This window comes from Rousettus aegyptiacus, unplaced genomic scaffold, assembly GCF_014176215.1.
Source record: "Rousettus aegyptiacus isolate mRouAeg1 unplaced genomic scaffold, mRouAeg1.p scaffold_m13_p_5, whole genome shotgun sequence".
NCBI classification, from domain to species: domain Eukaryota; kingdom Metazoa; phylum Chordata; class Mammalia; order Chiroptera; family Pteropodidae; genus Rousettus; species Rousettus aegyptiacus.
In genome coordinates this window covers 40391725-40413471 of record NW_023416308.1, presented here as the reverse complement: position 1 = coordinate 40413471, position 21747 = coordinate 40391725, and the positions used below count along the sequence as shown (strand labels likewise).

General features: G+C 37.9%; 2 protein-coding genes across 5 annotated transcripts in view; both read left to right on the top strand.

Moving 5' to 3' along the window:
- Positions 1–2105: 2105 nt before the first annotated feature.
- CD3G (CD3g molecule) lies at positions 2106–10497 on the top strand. Of its 2 annotated transcripts, none has more exons than XM_016155429.2 (7): positions 2106–2388; positions 5920–5943; positions 6382–6606; positions 7202–7333; positions 8002–8045; positions 8441–8524; positions 9136–10497. In XM_016155429.2, the coding sequence occupies exons 1-6, from the start codon at positions 2334–2336 to the stop codon at positions 8504–8506; spliced, it is 546 nt and encodes a 181-aa protein (XP_016010915.2). In that variant the 5' UTR covers positions 2106–2333; the 3' UTR covers positions 8507–8524; positions 9136–10497. The 2 variants fall into 2 exon arrangements, with proteins under 2 accessions (XP_016010915.2, XP_016010907.2); XM_016155421.2 differs by having other exon boundaries at positions 2108–2388; positions 9119–10497.
- A 7975-nt stretch (positions 10498–18472) lies between these two features.
- The window catches only part of UBE4A (ubiquitination factor E4A), a 29966-nt gene continuing 26691 nt past the window's right edge, over positions 18473–21747 (top strand). For all 3 annotated transcript variants that reach the window (XM_016129320.2, XM_016129321.2, XM_036220488.1), the window contains exon 1: positions 18473–18595. The gene's annotated coding sequence lies outside the window, so the exon portion shown is untranslated. The remainder of the gene's footprint in view (positions 18596–21747) is intronic.

Here is a 21747-nt window from a genome sequence, read left to right as displayed (position 1 = left end):
TAACTACCTTTCACCTCTTTCAACCATTCCCTCAACTCTCCTCCCATCTGACAACTATCAAAATGTTCTCTATATCTATGAGTTTGTTTCTGTTTTGTTTTGCTCATTTATTCTACTTTTTAGACTCCATATAAAAGTGAAATCATGTAGCACTTGTCCTTTTCTGTCTGACTCATTTTACCCAGCACAATACCCTCTAGGCTCGTCCATGTTGTAAATTTTAAGATTTTATTATTCTTTATAGTATGTAGTTAATGCCATTTTATTTAGTCTTTTCTGAATGTTTTTCTTCTGTTCCTTTCTTATTCTCTTGCTCTCTTCTCTTGTATATTTATGACTTTCTGTAGTGTTGTATTTAGATTTCTCTCTCTTTATTTCTAGCATATCTTTTGTAGATTGTTTATTTATGGTTTTCATGTGCTTCATATATACCAAACTATGTTTATAGCAGTCTATTTTCAGTTGATGGTTAAGTTTGAACACATTCTATAATCACTACTGTTTTTACTTACCCCTCCACATTTATGTTTTCATCATCTTTTCCTTCAGTTGTGTGTTTGTGTGTATCTCTTAATTTATTGTTGTGATCACACATGATCTTACTAATTTTGCCTTTTAACCTTCGTACTAGTTTTAAAATAGGTTGATCCACTATGTGTTTGTCTTTGTCAGTGAGATTTTTTTTCTCTTGAAATATTTTTTATTCATATTTTTAATATATTTTTTCTTCTTCTTAAAGAAGTCCCTCTAACATTTCTTGTAATACTGGTTTGGTGGTGATGAACTCCTTCAGCTTTTTCTTATCTGGAAGGCTCTCTATCCCTCCTTCGATTCTATGTGATAGCCTGCTAGGGAGAGTAATCCTTATTGTAGATCCTTGCTTTTCATCACTTTGAGTATTTGATGCCAGTCCCTTTGGCCTGAGAAGTTTCTGTTGAGAAATCAGCTGACAGTCTTATGGTAGCTCTCTCGTAGGTAACTAACTGATTTTCTCTTCCTGCTTTTAAGATTCTCTCTTTGTCTTTAACTTTTGGCATTTTAATTATGATGTGTCTTGGTGTGGGCCTCTTTGGATTCCTCTTGTTTGGGACGCTCTGTGCTTCCTGGATTTGAATGTCTATTTCCTTCATCAAGTTAGAGAAATTTTCCACTATTATCTCTTCAAACAGGCTTTCGATCCTTCACTCTTTCTCTCTGCTCTCTCTCTTCTTCTGGTACCCCTATGATGTGAATGTTGTTACATTTTATGTTGTCTCAGAGGACCATTCAACTACTCTCATTTTTTAAAATTCTTTTTTCTTTTTGCTGTTCTACTTGGGCATTTTTTATTACCTTTTCTTTAGAGTTGCTGATTCTATCCTCTGCTTCATCTAATTTACTGTTGATTCCATATATTCTTCATTCATGATAAGGATATGAACAAAATGTTTACATGGTGCCTAAGATATTATATATGCTCAATAAGAAATAGTTATTAATAACAATATGATTGACTAGCAGGCAGAATTGAGCCTTTCAAGAGACAAATGGATTTTTTCCTCTGTAGCTTGTGGGGGTTGAAACTCTTGATACTGCCATAGTTGAGCTGTAATTTACCTGAGGGCAGAGATCATATATGTCACTTCGGTATCTCCAATACCTAGATTGTGTCTGGCACATAACAACAGCTCTGTGCATGTTTGTTAACTCACTGACTGAAGGAGACAGGATACCAAGATCCTGGAAACTCAGGTCAGGCCCTGGGCCTTGGAAATGTATGCCCTGTCTTGTTGGAATTGTCCTACCTATCCTCTTAGACAGACACTCCTTTGATTATCTCGTCTCAAAAGGACGATGAAAAATTCCAAAGTGAGGACCTGGATTGAGATGGCTTTCTTGTCAGAGCTCCACCCTGAGAACCTCAGAGTTGCTGCCTGAATTCATTAGTTCTAGTGACAACTAGCAACAAGCAATAACTGGCTAAAATAACAGCAGCAAGTGGTGGCAAAAATGTTTACCCCCCTCACTAAGAAAGCGGCCCAGGCTCTCTCCTCCTACTCAGCACCCAAGGCAGTTCTCTGTGCAAGCCAGAGTCTTTCAGATGCAAATTGAATACTCTTTTCCTCTCCTTCCCCACCACCTTCTACCCTTCACTTTCTAACGGAAAAGCAAGAGACATCTGCACCTGCAGCCCTGCTGAGACCCCAGCTGCCAACACTGAAGCCAAAGGGGAGGCCTGGGTTCTTGTCTTCTCACAGGGTCCCCAGCCTGAATAATGGTAGGCGGAGCCACGCTAGCTGCTACTGCTGGGACTACTCAGTGCTTTTGCAAGGAAAGGACAGAGACTGACTGACATGGAGCAGGGGAAGTATCTGGCTAGCCTCATCCTGGCTATCTCTCTTCTTCAAGGTAAGAGCCCACTGAGGGGTCTGGCAGTCTGAAGAAATACTCAAGGGAAGAGGCCATCACCAGGGGTACAAAAATATTAGAATCTCTAACCTTAGCCTACTTCAGCTGTTACGTTACAGTTCAGAGAAGGAAGAGCAAAAATGAAGCCTCTTACTGTTTTCTGCTAGAGAGAAGTAGTTTCCCATGACAGAATTAGGGTCATTGCCTCTTGAGGAATCAAAACAGAGAAATTAACTGCCTAGAGAGGGGACCCGGATATCTCCATCTTAGGTTCGAATGTAGCCCAAAATGGCGTAGGCCAGGAACATGAAAAGAAAAAGTATGTGATTTTTAAACTCAGAGCTGGGGATAGGTGTAGACCTGTGACGCATTCACTCACTCAGTTGGTTAGTTGATGAACTGCTCAACAAGTATAAGTGAGATCCTATTATGTGGTAGGCTAGGAATATATAACGATAAATAAAAAACCTTCTGTCTTAAAGGACTTATAAACTAATTGAAGAGATAAGTTTCAGTGCTTCCAGTTTGAATGTAAGGTACAATATAAGATGCCTGTATGAATATTCAATTGTAAATATCCAACAGGAAGTGGATGAACTTGGCCAGTGCCTACAGTCTGGACTAGAGATGGTTCTCTACAGAATGGGGGACGCTAACACCATGAAAATTATTTGAAATCACAATAAGTACCACGTGAGATATGAGGAAGAGAGAGCTGAGGATGAAACCATGAGGATACCAACTTTTAAGGGGCAATTAGAGAAAAACGATTTTAAGAAAGAGATAAAGGAATGATTAGAAAGCTGGAATAATCAGATAAGTCCAATACCAAGGAAATCAAGGAAGTAGAGAGCTTCCAGAAAGAGAAATTCACTGAGAGTATGAGATATTAAAGAGCAATCCACTAATGTAAGAATATATTTAAAAGTTTAAGTTTGTGGGATTTGGTAAAATAAAGGTCACGGGTCATTTATAACAACTTCATTGGGGGTGTGTGAGTAGAAGCAAAATGGAAAAGAGTGGAAGTAAAGGCAGACAATAAAGAGATGCAAGTGTAGGCTATTCTCTAAAAAAGTTTGGATGAGAAAGGAAGAGAGTTTGAGTGGTAAGTAGAGGGGGAAATAGAGTCTAAAAAGAAATTGTTTTGAGTGTGAGAGGAAGTTGAGCATATTTCTAGGCTAAAGGAGAAGATGGTGAGTAAATTGAGGTCCCAGAGTTGATGCTGAAAGGATTGCTTCAAGAGTGGTGTCAACGGCACAGAGAGGAAGGCAGCCTTACCCTCTGAGACTAGAAAAAAGAATGTGCAGACGACTTCAGCCATAGATAAGCTTGTAGATAGAAAGCAAGACAAAGGAGAAAGGATCATTATAGTATCTATATTCTCAATGAACTAAGAGGGAGGCGATGCCACCTGCTGAAACTGAGCTGGGTAATGGTTGAGTGGGGACTTGAACAGGACAGTGAAAGCTCAAAATTATTTCTGAGAGGACTGGAGGAAGACAACACAGGTTAAGAGGCAGCGCTAAAAGCCTGTGTGGGGCAGAGAGCACAGAACTGAGCAATGGAAACTTGAGCTCAGCCACCAATGAGCTGTGTAAACTTAGGCAACGCCTGTTTCCTCTGAGCTCAGTTCTCTTAGCAGTCAGCCTAGGAAATTTGGCTACATGATCTCTCAAGTCCTAAAACAAAATAAGACTCGGATAAACAAAATTAATTAAAAGATGTCAGCAATCAGTTGGATCCTCTTTCCCATGGAATCTGAGTTAGAATGAGGGTCTTCTTTGTCCTTCTCATGGCAACCGGATAGTCAAGAGAAGAGCTAGTTTGAAATCTGCTTAACTGCTTTTCTTGCTTTTTGTATTCATTTATTGATTTGTTCATGCATTTATTCAACAAATATAAAACTCCTATCATGTTCCAGGCACTGTGCTAGGCACTATTCATAAATAGTTCAGCCCTGTGTGAAGTTCTAAGACAGTTGATTCCTTCCAACGATTTCCATTATACTTTGATTTGGATCCATTTTTTTCCCTCTAGCCACACTATCTACCTCTCTTGTCTTTTTCCAAGTCTATATCTTCACTCAGCTATTCTTTCTCCATCTGGTGAATTCCTACTCATTCTTCAAAGCCCAGACAATAGTCACCTTATCTGGTAAAGCTTTCCCTGTCACTCACTCTTGGGCAAAATCAATATTTTCTATTCCTCTTTCAGATGTATTCATATAAGTACTAAATAATTATTTATGTTTTATTATGTTAATTACATTATTTTTCCACTTCAATGTAAACTCTTTGGAAACAACAACTAGTTCTTCATATCACCACCCTTTTCTTTCACACTGCATAATCATATCAAGAACATAATAGTTCTTAGTAAATGTCTGAATTAAATTTAATCAAATTGAATTCCAGTGCTAGTTCTCTATCGTACATCTACCATGCAATTCTACTACTCTGAGTTTTGAGACAGATTTGAGGTCAATTGAATAGCCGCTTCCTATAAAACATCCAGGGTTTCTATAAGAAAAGGATCACCTAGGCTGAAGATTTTAAAAGTAACTCAGCTCTAAAAGTCTTTAGCTAGTACACACGCTCTCATTGCCAGGCCTTTAGCTGTTAAAGGAACAGAACATTCCAGACTGTCCAGGCAATACCCATATATGTACTGCAATATAATTCTGATGTTAACTCTAGTAGCATCAGACCTCAGAGGTTAAGGGCACAGTCACCAACAAAACTGCCCTCACTTAAATGCCAGGCCCAACTCCAGGGTCTCCAGAACATCCACACTTTTGACAAACTGGCTACCAATCTGGAGGGTTCTCAAAACTCCCTCAGGGTCTGATAATTTGCTAGAACAACTCACAGAAGTCAAGAAAGTGCTATCTTACAATTATAGTTTTGTTATAAAAATAAAATCAGGTCTAGCCAATGAAGAGACAGATGGGGTGGAGTCTGGGAGATTCCTGAACACAGAACTTCTGTGCTTTTCCCTGTAGAATCAGAATACATCATCTTCCTGGCACGTCGATGTGTTCACCAAGCAGGAAGCTTCACTGAGTTTGGATTGGAGTTTCATTATATGAGCATGATTGATTGAATTAATGGTCATGTGACTGAACTTGATTTCCAGTGCTCATCCTCTCCCAGAGCTTTAAGTCTCAATTTGCTGATCACATAGTTGATCTTAACCAGTGCTGTCCTGAGTCAGGTCATTAGCATAAACTCACATTTGGTCTAAAGGCCCTCAAGAATAACAAAGGTAATTCTAGTGCTTGTGAAATTCCAAAGGTTTAGAAACTTCCTCCCAGGAACCCAGGACAAAGACTAGACAAATTATTTATCATACAACACACTGAATTCACTTTGGTGATTTAGGCTACAATCCAGAAACATAGGTATAGATACTGCTACTCCTGTGGATTAGGATCTCTCTCCATCTTGGACTCAAATGACCATATAAATGATATCTCTAGGTATCTGAATGATTCCATGCCCAGCTGATCCCCTCTCTCTTTTGTCTCTACAGGTATTATTGCCCAATCAGAACAAGGTAGGGAAATGGCTTCTTCCTATGCTCAAACTCTGAGGAAGTTGATGAAAATATGGCTTCCTACAACAGTATTTCTGGAATAATGAGTGATAAATAGTGAATGTCTCTATTTTCAACCAAATCAGTAGCCAGTAATGACCAGCAATTAATTGTCTGGTTCTTGGAGAAGAAACAGGACCCTAGCAGCTAGGCACTACTCAAAATGTTATCCATGAACCACCAGCATTGATATCACCTGGAAGCATGTTAGAAATGCAGAATCTTAGCCCCTCCCCAGATCTACCAAATAGAACCTGATATTCTAACTAAATTCCCATGCAATTCATGTGCATATTAAAGTTTGAGAACTACTATTGTAATCGTCTTCTTCTGGTACCCAGGGGTAAAGAGAATTTCAGAGGAAAGATCCTTAACAGACCATAGATTTTCCTTTTTCAGGAAAACCTTCAATAGACGTGGATGACAATCAAGAAGATGGTTCAGTACTTCTGATTTGTAAATTGAAAGGCGAAAATATCAAATGGTATAAAGATGGAAAGGAAATAACTTCACTATCTAAAAAAATAAATACATATAATCTGGGAAGTCATTTGAAGAACCCTCGAGGGAAATATTGGTGTTCAACATCAAACAATTCAACATCACTCCAAGTGTATTACAGAAGTATGTAAGCCCCTTGGATTTGCTCGTTGTGAAAATTAAGCAGCACTTGGTGCTAGGGATTTCCTGTCCAGAGTGAGTGTGAAAATAGAGGCTAAACAGCAATTTAAGAGCTAGTTATCTTAATCTCAGCTTGCTTCATTTTGACTATAACAAGACAGTTCCCCTAACTTCTTGGAAAAGTATAGCCAGTCCTGAAAGCCCACTTTTGGGTGGGCCCTATGGTTTGGAGCAGTCAGCAATTTATATAAACTGAGTTAGGGTGGGTAGGGGATACAGGAGAGCTTACAAGGTGAGCAGCTGTGAGATGTAGAAGGTAACTGAGCATGGAGAAAGGGATCTGATCTTGCTTCTCATTCACATAGTTCCTGGTAATAAGACCACATGGACTTCCCCATGATTCCTTGGGGACAGAGAAACATCAAGAAGTATTGCATTCTTAGTCCAATCCCTGGCAATTCCCTTGCCGTACAACCTGCAGAAGGACAGCCTGCTGCCCTAGCTAGACAAGGGTATTACTGCTGGTAGGAAGGAGAAAAAGATCCAGAAGAATAACTTTCACACCCTGAAGAATACTTGTTCCTTCCTTTCCCCACAGTGTGTCAGAGCTGCATTGAGCTGAGTGCTGCCACTGTGTCTGGCTATGTCTTCGTTGAAATCATCAGCATTTTTCTTCTTGGTGTTGGGGTCTACCTCATTGCTAAACAAGATGGAGTTCACCAATCAAGAGGTAAAAGAATGTTCCTAGATGAGATATGAGAACACCTGAAACCCTCAGCTTTCTTCCTGCCAAAATAGACCCAAGAGAAGAGACTAAGTTGGCATGTGTTGCTAATGTGCACAGCTGAGTGAAGCTCTCTCTGTAGTCAGGAAAAAAGGATATTCTGTTTTCACATAATATTTACCTGTCTCAAGATCCAAGTTCCTCTGATTTGTCTTCTGTGTTTTTTAAAAACTCTATTGAAGTAAAACCTACATACAGAAAAGTACACGAATCACAAGCACACGGCTTAAAAAAAAAAAAACTAACAAAGCAAACACACCTGTAAATCCAGCACCCAGTTTAAGAAAGAGGATATTACCGACGACCTAGAAATTCCCTTTGTGGTCACTTCCAGACTCTATCTATCCCAAAAGTGAGCACTAGCCTGACTTCTAACAACATTGATTAATTATACCTGTTTTTGTTCCTTATGTAAATGGACTCATACAGTAAGTACTCTTGTGTGTGGCTTCTTTATTCAACAATATGCTTGTAAGATCCATCCATGTTGTTATATGCAGGTGTATTTCACTAATTCTTATTGCTATTTAGTACTCTATTGTGTGATTATAACTCAATTTATTGTCCCTTCTACCTTATGTATGTTATGTATGTGTGTTTTATTTTTTGTGCAGCTTCAGACAAGCAGACTCTGTTGTCCAATGACCAGCTCTATCAGGTATGAGGAATAAAAGAGACACTGCTACAATTAGTAGTGATTTAAAATTTTGAAATTGAGGGTGGAGCAAGTTATTTGGAAGATACTACATGGATAAGGAGCTGCTTAGGACATACCAGATGATGGCATAGTTATCCCTTTGGGCAGAATGAATGAAATAAAGAGGAGGGTTGAGAGAGAAGAGGTCAGGATCTAGTGAGAAAAACTGAAGAACACACCAAGAGAGACCCACAAACTATCCACAAAGCCTCCATCTTTTTGTCCTCTTTCTGTCCCCAGGAGCACAAAACACCCACTCCAAAGCCTTGCACATAAAAAGCAATCAGTAAATATGCATCAAATTAATTCATTAAGGATGGGAGAAAATGAGTTTATGACTGTGCTCTCTTTTTTAGCCCCTCAAGGATCGGGAAGATGACCAATACAGCCACCTTCAAGGAAACAAACTGAGGAAGAACTGAGCTCAGGACTCAGAATAGGTGTGTCCTTCCACATCATATCTAAGACAGAGCTTTTGCATTACCTGCTCTACTAACTGCTGCCAAGTCTATCTCTTTTCTCCAGCTATAAAGATCATGTGGGGGCAGAGTAGGGGTTGACTGTGGAGACCCATTTCAAAAACACAGCCAGTGATAATTTTCTTGGCCTAAGAAGATATGAAATCTGTGCGTATCTTTAAATCCTCTCAGAACAGTTACTCAGTATTAATCTTAATTCTATATAAGGGCTTCTCATTATACACAGTATTAATATTTTGGACTAGATAATTCTTTGTGGTGAGGGGACTGTCCTGTGCGTTGCAAGGTTTTTAGCAGCCTTCCTGGCCTCTAGCCACCAGATCCCAGCAGTACCCCTGTTTTGACAACCAAAAATATCTCCAAATATTGTGTCCCCTCAGGGGTAAAAATCTCCCCTAGTTAAGAACCACTGACGTATATTAACCTTTCAATCAATCAATCAATCAATCAATCAGAAGTTCTGATTCAATTAACCTGAAGTTTCAGTCAGGCAAACAGGGCCCAAGCCTTATTTGGTTTTCTGAAACAATTGTAATTTTTCTTTTTTTAATGCAGGTGTTCTTTCTACTTAGTTTTCAGAAACAAAGTGATACATTTTGGAGCACTCCTAGCAGAGGAACTTTCAGGCCTAAACCTAGACTCAAAGTCCCAGAGGTGACAAATGGAGAAGAAAGTCCAACAGAGCGAACTTGGGGTTTTCTCAAAATAAAATATAAGTAAAGTAAAAAACATGTATGGTATTTCAGGAGTGCCACCTATTGGGAGGTAATATTTCTGTAAAAGAAAAATGAAAAGATCAATAACCCCATTTGAATATATTTTTTTTACATTTTACTTTTTATTTACTTTTTGCATGTCATAATTCACATGGGTCAAATATGCACTGAAAGGTCTCCCTCCACCTACATTCCCAGTTGCCCTTTCCAGAGGCAAACAATATGCTGTTTTTTATATATCCTCATAAGACATATAATGTATTATATATCAGATATATTCTAGGCATATATAAGCAAATTCTTAAGTATACATTTTTCTTCCCCTTTCTCACAAAAGTGGTATCATACTATACATCTTGTACTTTTCACCTAATGAAACCTAGAGATTATTTTATACTAGCATATAAATTGTTTCCAATCTGTTGTTCTTAACAATGCTGCAATGACTAACATTGTATAAATGTCATTTTTAAAAATAATTGTACTGCTATAAAATGCTATAAAATGCATTCATTTTAAGTGATTTCACCTGTTCTTGGTAATTTTTAGCAAATTTACCCATTTTACAACCATTACCATAACTCACTTTTAGAACATTCCCATAACTCTCTTAAGATCTCTAATGCCGTCAGCTCCCTGTTCTCACCCTCAGCCCCAGACAACCACTAATCTCTTCTGCCTCTTCAGATTTGCCTTTTCTGGACAGTCATGTAAATGGAATCATATAGTATGCTGTTCTAGACATTATCATGCAAGTAAGTCTTCCTGTGTACACATTTTGTCATTTCTCTAGGGTCGCTATCTAGGAGTGCAGTATTGCTGAGTTATGTGGTAAATTTATAATTAACTTTTAAAGAAACTGACTGTTTTTCAAAACATCTGTACCATTTTATATTCCTATCAGCAATGGGTGACACGTCCTGTTTCTCTACATTCTCACTGATATTTGTTACTATTGTTATTTTATTTTTAGTATAGCCATTCCAGTAGGTATAAAATGATATCTTATTATGACTTTCGTTTGCATTTCCCTACTGACTAATGATGTTGAACATCTTTTCACATGCTTGTTAGACATTTTCATATCTTTAGTGAAATGTCTATTCAAATCTTTTTTTAATTGGGTTGTCTTATTACTTTTTGTTGTTTGTTGAATTGTAGAAGTTCTTCCATATTTCGCATACAAGTCCTCTAGCAAATATATGATTTACAAATATATCTACCAATCTGTGGCTTGTCTTTTCATTTTTTTAGTGGTAGCTTTTGAAGTGTAAAAGGTTTTTATTTTGATGAAGTTCATTTTATCCATTTTTTCTTTCATGGATTGTGCTATTGGTGTCATATCTAAAATATCTATGCCAAACTCAGTCACAAAGATTTTGCCTGTGCCTTCTTTTTATACTTTTTAAAGTTTTATAGTTTTAGTTCTAACAATAAATGGGATTGTGAATATGCTTAAGACTATTTGTAACAAATACAAATAAATGGAATTACTGGGCCATAATGTATTTTTAAATTAATTTTTAAATTTTATTTATTTAAATGTTTCAAGTATACAGTACATTGGTTAAATATTTATATAGTTTATAAAATCATTCCCCTAATTGCTCTTTCTCTCCTCTGGCTCTCCATCTAGCCATCATATTAATAATGCTAACTGCATTCCCTCTGCCATGCTCCCCATCCCCATGAACAGCTACCAATTACTAATTTTTACTTCTTTAACCTTTCCCCCACCCATTCTACCAGCCCCCCTCCCCTCTGTCCATCACCAAATTGTCCACTATATTTGTGAGTCTGTTTTTAATTAGTTTGTTCTTTTTGTTTCTTAGATTCCACATATAAGAAAAATCATATGGTATTTATCTTCATCTGACTTATTTCACTTAGCATCATAACTTCGAGGTCCATCCATGTCATTGCAAATGGTAGAATTTCATTTTTTAATGGCTGAGTAATATTCCATTGTATATGTGAACCATAATTTCTTTATCCAATCGTCTGCTGATGGGCATTTAGGTTACTTCCTCATTTTGGTTATTGTAAATTGTGCTGCCATGAATATTGGAGTGCATAGATCTTTACAAATTATTGTTTTGGTTTTCTTTGGATAAATACGAGGAAGTACAATTGCTGGGTCAAAAGGTATATCCATTTTTAATTTCCACAGCGGCTGTACCAATTTGCAATCCCACCAACAACGTATGAGGGTTCCCTTTACTTTGCATCCTCACCAACACTTGTTGTTTTTCGATTTATTGATGATAGCTATTCTGACAGGTGTGAGGCAATGTATCATTGTGGCTTTAATGTGCATTTTTCTGATGGTCAGCAACTTTGAGCATCTTTTCATATATTTGTTAGCCATCTGTAGAAGTATCTGTTCAGGTCTTCTGCCCATTTTTTAATTGGATTGTTTGTTTTTTTTGTTGTTGAATTGTATAAGTTCTTTATATTTTTTAGATATTAACCCCTTATCAGATGTATCATTAGCGAATATCTCCTCCCAAATAGTCGGTCGTTTTTTTGTTTTGTTGATGGTTTCCTTTGATGAACGAACACTTTTTAGTTTGATGTAGTCCTATTTCTTCATTTTTTCTTCTGTTTCCCTTGCCCGAAGAGATATATCTGAAAAGAGATTCCTGTTAGTAATATCAGAGAGTTTACTGCCTATGTTTTCTTCTGAAGCGTTTTATGGTTTCAGGTCTTACATTTAAGTCTTTAATCCATTTTGAGTCTATTATTGTATATGGTATAAGAAGGTGGTCCAGCTTCTTCTTCTTCTTTTTTTTTTTTTTTGCATGTATCTGTCCAATTTTCCCAACACTATTGAAGAGACTGTCTTTACCCCATTGTATATGCTTACCTCCTTTGTCATATATGAAAAGTGTATAGGCATGGATTTATTTCTGGCCTCTCTATTCTGTTCCACTGATCGATGTAACTGTTTTTATGCAAGTACCATGTTGTTTTGATTACTATAGGCTTGTAGTATAGTTTGATATCAGGTATTGTGATACCTCCAACTTTGTTCTTTCTCAAGATTGCCATGGCCGTTCGGGGATTTTTATGGCTCCATATAAATTTTAAGATTATTTGTTCTAGATCTCTGAAAAATGCCATTGGTATTTTGATAGGGATTATATTGAATCTATAGATTGCTTTGAGTAGTAGGTCATAATGTATTTGTACTTTATAAAGGTAAAACCAATATATATTCCCCAAGCAAAAAATAAAAGTGCCCAATACTCCATACATATTTCAACAATATGTTATTAAACTTTTTGAACTTTGTCAATCTGTAAAAAATGGCAACTTAGCATGGTTTTAATTTGCATTTTCTTATTAAAAATGGGATTGAATCATTTGTTTTTCTTTCTCATGAAATATAGGATCATATCCTTTGATCTTTTTCTTACTGACTTGCAAAACCCTTTATATATTTTGGAAACTGGATTTTTTGCGATACTAGTCACAAACATTTTTCCTTTTTTTTTTTTTTTACTTATGGTTGGTTTATCTATGCATATTTTATGAACATTTGCATATAGTAGAATTCACTGGTCTTTTATGGCTTCTAGGTTATTTCATATTTAGAAAAGTCTTCTTCTATTTTAAGATTATTCTTTTTAAAACATTCTCCCATGAATCCCTCTACTATTTTTATAATTTTGTATTACACATTTAAATCTTTGATCCATCTTGAATTAATTTTAGTGTAAAGGCCTAACACATTTACTAACTTTTAAACTCCAGAGCTACCCAGTTATTCCAGAACTATCTTTTGAATGATCCATATTGTGCTCATTGACTTTAAATAATATGTTACCACTCAACTCTCACCAGATTATAAACTCCAGGAAGGAAAAGACTTGTGATTTTTTATTACTGTATTTCCAAGAACTAGAATAATGCTTGAACAAGATAGGCACTCAAAGATTGCAAAGCACTGTGTGTGCGTTTTAAAATATAGATAACAGGTGAAGACAAGATGACGTAGAAGGTAGAGACTGTGCATGCATCCTATAGCAACTACACCAAAATTATAACTACAGAGCAACTGGCATACAGAGTCACCTGAGGTCTGGCTGAACAGAAACCCTACAACTAGGAACATAAAATTGTTAACAGGTCATCTCAAAATGGTAGAAGGTGCAGAGATGCGAAATGTCCTGGTCCCAAAACTGTGTGAGGCTCGAGAATTAAGAGGGTTATCTTGGCTACAGAGCCACCTCCCTCACCTGAGGAGCTGCACACTGGGCACCCCAGCCCAGGCTTCCCATGCTGGGAAGAGAAGTCCTCACAACCTCTGGCTGTGAATTAGCCAATGGCTGTTACTGAGTGAGATGAAGGGCTGCAATAGTTGGAGACCACATTCCTCTTAAAGGGCTCATGCCTGGCCTTACTCACTGATGGACTTGCTCACTCCGAGCTCCAGCGCTGGGGCAGCTGCTCGAGGGGCACCAGGACATACAGGAAGGTGAGGAGGTGTTGAGTTCTCAGGCTTCAGGGTGAGGGCTGGAGGGGGTGGCTTTCTCCTGGATAAAGGTACAGGCAGAAGCCATTGTTCCTTTGTTGAGTCCTCCCCTATCCCAGCCTGTAAACGCAGATACCACTGTATCAGAGTGACCTTCCAATGGGATAACACAGTTCAGTCTGCCCAGGGGATTCCCTTAGACTACAACTCTCCCAACTTGTGGGCCCACCAATGTTGCTTCCAGTGATTTATTCCATATAAATGGGCTGTCTTGGCTCTTGCCATGAACTTTCATAAAATCTCTGAAGGTTCATAAAACCCAAAGAAGCAGTTTCTGGCCTCAGTGTGCCTTGTACCTCTTGATGAGCAGCCCCAAACTCTGTATCAGTGGCAGCCAGCCTTGGTTTCAGACTTGGCCCCTCAAGGCACCTATAAGTCTAGCATGGGTGGCAGCCATATGTGGATTGCTTGGTGACTTTTACCAGGAGGTTCAGGAGGTGTACAAACTGTGGCTGGACTTGACCTGCAGCTGAACCTCTCCCAGGACTTTGCCACTGGGCCCCACAACAAACCTATTATATAAAGCCACTCTATTAAGACTGGGAAACTTAGGACCCCTACCTAATACATAGAAACAGATACAGGGAGGCAGGAAAATTGGGGATACAAAGAAGCATACCCCCACATGAAAGAGCAGAACAAAGCTTCAGAAAAAAAAATTACTAAAATGGAGGCAAGCAATATACCAGATCCATAGTCCAAAACATTGGTTGTAAGGATGTTCAAGAAATGTAGGAGAAAAACAGCTGAACTCAGTGAGAACTTTAACAAAAAGATAAAACATTAAAAATGGAAATAGAAAACATAATAGGAAGCCAGGCAGAAATGAAGGATGCAATATCTGAGATGAAAAGTACATTAGAAAGAATCAACAGAGTGGATAAGCTGAGGATCGAATCAGCAATCTAGATAATGGGGTAGCAGAAGACACCCAATCAGAACAGCAAGAACAACAACAAAAAATCCAAAATAATGACAGTAGTTTAAGAAGCCTCTGGGACAACATCAAGAGTAACAATATTCACATCATAGGGGGTACTAGAAGGAGAAGACAGAGAGCAAGGAATTGAAAACCTATTTGAAGAAATAATGATGGAAAACTTCCCTAACCTGATAAAGGAAATAAATAGACATACAACCCCAGAAAGTTCAGAGAGTCCCAACCAGTTGAATCCAAAGAGGCCCACACCAAGACACATCATAATTTACGTGCCAAAGATTAAATTCAAAGAGAGAATCTTAAGAGCAGCAAGAGAAAAGCAATTAGTTACCTACAAGGGAGCTCCCATTAGACTGGCACAGATTTCTCAGAAGAAACTTTACAGGCCAGTAGGACTTGGCACAAAAATATTCAAAGTGTTGAAAACCCAGGGCCTACAAACAAGATTACTTTACCAGCAAAGCTATCATTTAGAATCTAAGGACAGATAGATCTTCCCAGACAAGAAAAAGCTAAAGGTGTTTATCACCACCAAGCCAGTATTACAGGAAATGTTGGAGGGACTTCTTTAAGAAGAAAAAATATGTACCAAAAATCTAAAGAATGGTAATAACTATATATCTATCAATAAGTACTCTGAATGAAAAAGAATTAAATGTTCCAATCAAAAGATAGGGTGGCTGAATGGATAAGAAAACAAGACTCCTGTATGTGCTAACTATAAGAGACTCACTTCAGATTAAAAAAGATACAAAGTCTCAAAGTAATGAGATGAAAAAAGGTATTTCATGGTAGACCTACAGGATATTGTGCTGAGTGGAGTTAGTCATATAGAGGAAGACAAATGCCATATGATTGCATAAAAAAACAAATACAGAAACAAACTCATATATACAGAGAACATTTTGAGGGTTACCAGATGGGAGGGAGTTGGGAGTTGGTGAACAAGGGTTAAGGGGGAAGTGATTAAGAAGTACAAATGGGTAGTTACAAAATAGTCATGGAGATAGAAGGTATAATACAAGGAATATAGCCAATAATATTGTAATAACACGTTATGGTGTCAGGGGGCACTAGATTTATTGGGGTTATCACTTTGTGAGTTACACAGATGTCTGATTACTATGTTGTACACCTGAAACTAATGTATTATATGCCAACTATAATTGAAAAATAAAAAATATTTAAAAATATATAGATAACATGGAATTTACCATTTTGGCCATTTTTAAGTGTACTCTTCAGTGGCATTAAGTACATTCACAATGTGGTATAACCATCACCACTACCCATTTCCACAACTTTTTCATCATCCTAAACAATAACTCCCCATTTCTCCCTTCTTCCAGGCCCTGTTAACCTCTATTCTACTTTTCTGTCACTATGATTTGCTTATATGTGCTAGGTGCCACATATAAGTGGAATAATACAATATTTGTTCTTTTTGTCTTGGCATCTTTTACTTAGCATCTTTTACTTAGCATCCATGTTGTAGTATGTATTAGAATTTCAGCACTTTTATTGCTGAATAATAGTCAATTGTATGTCTATACCACATGTTACTTACCCACTTATCTGTCGGCGGACATTTTGGGTTGTTTCCACCTTTCGGCTATTATGAATAATGTTACTATGACCATTGGTGTACAAATATCTGTTTGAGTCCCTGCTTTAAATTCTTTTGGGTATATATCCAGAAGTAGAATTACTGCATGATGTGTTAATTCTATGTTTGACTTTTTGTGGAACCAGCAAAGTTTTTCCAAAGTTCTACACTATTTTACATAACCATCATCCATGCACAAGGATTCCTATTTCTCCAAATCCTTACAAACACTTATGTTCCAGTTTTCATAATGTTTGGCTTTTTGTTGTTGAGTTGTAGGATTTCTTCGTATAGTCTGGATATTAATCCTTTATCAGATACAGTAGTTCCCCTTCTCTGTGGTTTTTCTTTCTGTAGTTTCAGTTAACTGCGGTCAACCACGGTTCAAAAATATTAAATGGAAACTTCAAGAAATCAACAATTCATAAGTTTTAAATTGTAACCTGTTCTGAATACTTTATAAAATCTCACACCATCCTTCTGCACCTCGTGCCTCTTGATCCATCTGCCCAGGTGTGAATCATCCCCTTTCCCAGTGAATACATGCTATAGAAACACCCCACCCATTAGTCACTTAGTAGATATCTGTTATCAAATCAACTGTTGGTATCACCATGCTTATGTTCAAGTAAGCTTTATTTTACTTAATTATGTCCTCAAAGCATAAGAGTAGTGATGCTGGCAATTTGAATATGCCAAAGAGAAGCCATAAAGTACTTCCTTTAGTGAAAAGGTGAGTACAGTACAAGACATTTTGGGAGAGAAAAGACACATTCACATAACTTTAATTACAGTTTATTATAATTATTCTATTTCATTATTAGTTATTATTGTGAATCTCTTACTGTGCCTAATTTATAAATTAAATATTACCACAGGTATGTATTAAATAAAAAATGGTATACACAGGGTTTGGTACTAATCACTAGGAGTCTTGGCATGTATCTTCTGCAGAGATACTGTATATCAGGAGTTCCGAACCTCATGGCCAAGGATTAGTACCAGTCCATGGCCTGTTAGGAGACAGGACACACAGCAGGAGGTAAGCAGTGGGCAAGCGAGCAAAGCTTCCTTTGTATTTGCAGCCACTCCCTAGCACTAGCATCACCTCCTCAGCTCCACCTCAGCTCATAAGAACACCAGTCCCTGGTACCAAAAAGGTAGGGGACCACTGCTGTATATGATTTACAAATATTTTCTCTCATTCTTAGACTTATCTTTTCATTTGCATAATACTTTTAACTCTTGAAAAAGTATGCGACTACCGATCCCTTTGTGTACCTCTATGTAACCTTGTAGGATGTATATTGTCTCCACTTTACAGGTAAGAAAACTAAAATCTAATCAAACATAGCATATTTTATAAATGATCAAACAAAACAGAAGCAAATTCAGATACACAGAGCAAATTGAAGGTTGCTAAATGGGAGGGGATTTGGGGGATGAGTAAGAAAGGTGAAGGGATTAAGAACTACAAATTGGTGATTATAAATACAACCATTGAGTTGTAAAGTACAACACAAGGAATATAGTCAATAATATTGTAATAACTATGCATGATGTCCTAGAGGTACTAGACCTATCAAGGTGATCACTTCATAAGATAAATGTCAACACTGTGTTGTATACCTAAAATTAATGTAGCATTATATGTCACCTATAATTGAAAAATTTGTAAATCATTTTTTAAATTTTTAAATAGCATATTTTAGCGCACTGTCTAGCAACTACTAAGAACTCAAATTTTTCAATTATTGCTGTTAATGCTATTGCTGTTCTTTCATGGCTAATATCTATGAAATCGCTTCAAAAGGACTTAAGACCAGTAGGAAAAATAGAAAGACTCCCACAGAAGTTGTGGCAGTGCCAGGGACCACCAAGTCATATTCGCCCGCCATACACCGTTTCCAAGACATGCTCACTTTTTACTAAGTCCCAAATGGCCCCTTCCCGCCTCCCCCGTTCTGCCCCGCCCCGCCCCTCCTCGCCCTCCCAACTCATCCCAAGGCCACTTCCGCCTCCCACCAGCCAGGTAGCGCCTGCGCCCTGGGCGTGTTTGCGCGCCAGTTTTCCGCGACGGGGGACACACCCTATTTCCGGCGCGCAGATGAGCTTCCACAAGGTTTGGCGCATAATCATGATGTAAGCTCCGGTTGCCCGGCTGAGTCGGAAGTGGGAGCCCTTCGGCCACTGAGACTGTCTTGTGTCGTCGCTGCTAGCCCTTCAGGCTCCGGTAAGAGAGGAAATAGCCCCGGAGTAAGGGAGGAGGGCGATCATTAAGTCTGCAGTGTTTTTTTTTTTTTTTTCCCTCCTGGTCGAATGCGAGTCCAGGCGTCTATACTCTAATCTCCTCCAAATTCCTTGTCCTGTGCTTTCCTGACTGCTCACTTTCTCCTTCGTGAATTTCAGCCCTGTCAGATTTGGGAACACTTTACGTGCCGCATCTTTCCTCTCCGTGCCATTCCCCTCCGGGAAAAAGCGTAAATACTGGCCTTGCATTAGCTCTGACTGCCTTGCTGTGGAACTTACGCCGAGAGGGTGTGTCTCTTTCCTTGCCCGGATGCCCTTATGGGAACCTAGAGAGAGAAAATATAAAGCGTAGACAATAGATAGCCAGATGCCAGAGGAGATTAAGCACGTGGGCGTGTTTAAACATATGGCAAAGCGTTGACATTTCTTAAGGAAAGTGATCAGTTCGCCCCTGAAAACTCTTCTGGCTTTCAGCTTCATGGTCCCTCAGCAATTAGTTATGGAAGACTTCTAAAATTGGGTGATCACAGCGCAGGAGCTTATATTTGATTGGTATTTTCAGTTGTTCACTTCCAGAGCAAGAATGTGTTTAGTCTCGCTGCCATGAACTGTTTTGGCTTCACATGGGAGCCCTCCTGAGATAAATGAGACCCAGGAAGAAATGCCATCTGCTTTTTGACTTAATATCTCTGTAGCTTGCTGTTGTGTTGGAAGAATCTGTTGCCACATTAGAGGGGCTTGAGAGGATCGTTAGGTGGAGCATACAACAATGAAAACATTTTTTAAATGTTTTGTTTGTTTGTTTGATGTATGTATTACCAGGACAGACTTTATGGAGTATGGTTTAATAGAGCCTGATTTTGACGATCTCAGTTTTACAAATTACACCATATATTTCTGTGTAAAACCAATGACAAGTCTGAAGTTAAGCATTTGTGTGCTCACTTCTTTAAGAACTGTCAGTGACCCTTAAGGGTTAATGGATTGGCAGTACAGTTTATAAACAAGATTGAATCAGGGGAGGGTGAGAGGAATTTGTAGGACTGGAAGTAGACAGCTATCACAGATGTAGAGTCTTGCAGCAAGTATATCAGAGTGAAACTTATTTTTAAGGAAGACTTTAGAAAATAATCCAATTCAGAGCTTGAAGGATTGGTAGTCATACTGTCCCAAAGGCTAACAACTGCATAGTGCCGTATCTCCCTATGGCAGTTGAAAATAGCAGACTATAAATTCCCAGTGACAAAATATCAAGGTTCCATTTTATAAGACCTTTCTTTTGGAGTGGGTGTTATCTGGATAATCTTTTTACATTTGTGAGACCATTGAACAAATCTAAACTGACATCTCCATAGAGGTTCTCATCAAATGATATATATACTCCCTTTTCCTGTAAAACTTTTCTGTAAGCAGTTACATGGTATTAGCCCTTTTTCTATGAAACACAGATTTGAAGTACAGATGAAAAAGATGGGGTTAGTGAGGTATGCAAAAACCGTATTTGTTTTTCAAAAAGACAGAAAGCAGAGATGACAGCAGATTTATGTCCACTCTCTATTGTACACATGCTGAAATACCATCAAGCCACGCGTCTGATACAGCTTGACCTTCCACCTCAATCCAAGACACATAGTAAAGCCCTTATATTAAAGTAGCATCATGGTGCTGCTATTGATTACAATGTCAGGAGTAATTATATGTAAGATTGAATCATTCAATAAATATTTATTTGGGATTTTGTGATTGTGATATGTAATGCTAGACACAGAAGAAAAAAATAATCAGATATGAACCTGTACTCCAATTGCTTACAGTCTAGAAAGGGAGAAAATCTGCATTAGGAATACAATGCAGAAAGTTACAAATCTTATTTAAAACATAGATAAAGTGTAGTGGGAAGTCAGCTTCTTTATATAATGTGACAGTGAAAAAGGAAATAATGCCATTTATGATGATAAATCCTCTTTATCTCTCTTGATAGTCATAAGAGCCTATTATATGTTCTATATTCCTTTCAATTTACAGTTAACCCTTGAACAACATGGGTTTGAATTGTGCCAGCCCACTTACACATGGAATTCTTCCCAATAAATATGTACAGTCTACTGTAAATGTATTTTCTCTTTCTTATGACTTTCTTAACATTTTGTTTTCTCTAGTTTATTTTATTGTGGGAATTCAGTATATAATATAACATAAAAATATATATTAATTGGCTGTTTATGTTATTGATAAGAGGCAGTCAACATTAGGCTACTGTTAAGTTTTTGGGGAGTCAAAAGTTATAAGTGGTTTTTCTCCTGCATGGGGTGTTGGCTCCCTAACTCCCGTGTTCTTCAGAGGTCTACTGTACTTCCTTTCTGCATAGATGGTGCAAGTGATGCATCTCCTTTGTTCTAACCTGAACTCTTTTCAGTTGTGTTTTTTTAAACCCATTTAAATTTGCTACACAATATAGGGAAATCTGTTGGCTTTTATAACTGAAAATACTCGTTCCAGTCTTTGTTTCTGTTTTCCTGTATGTTGACTTAGGCTGGGCCTTTTTTAGATGGTGGAAAGGTGGCAACGCCACATTTATATCTTAACCAGCCCAGCAACTTAAGCAGGAAAAAAAAAAATCCCTTTTCTGTAGACTCAGCAAAAGGCCTTGAAGCTGGCGTTTACTAAATCTGATATGCCTTGCGAGGGTCTTTTACCCACTCCTGAGTCAGTCAATTAGGCTGTAGAATGCTGTATTTTTTTAGGCAAGGCCAATTCATATGCCCTTTCCTGGAGCTTGTAGGTGAGGTCATCTCTTTCTAAACATATGGACTGGGAATAAGATGGATCCTCAAGGAAAAAATGTGGGTGCCATGTTGAAAAAAAAGGGTGATATTTTGATAGCAGTGGCAATATAACAAAAGTTACTACACATTTTTGCATTCCTCTGGACTTCGGAGTACTTTAAGATAGAGGTAGGGTGGCGATCAGGTAACAATGAGGTAATTCTTGGGACCTCTACATGAATTAGGGACAATAATTAAGTTTTATGCTGTGGTTAAATGGGGAGAAAGTCTTCTCCAGGATTGATGTTAATTTCAACACTAAATATGCTATCTTTTTTGCATTATTAAGCTCAACTAAATTATACGTAGC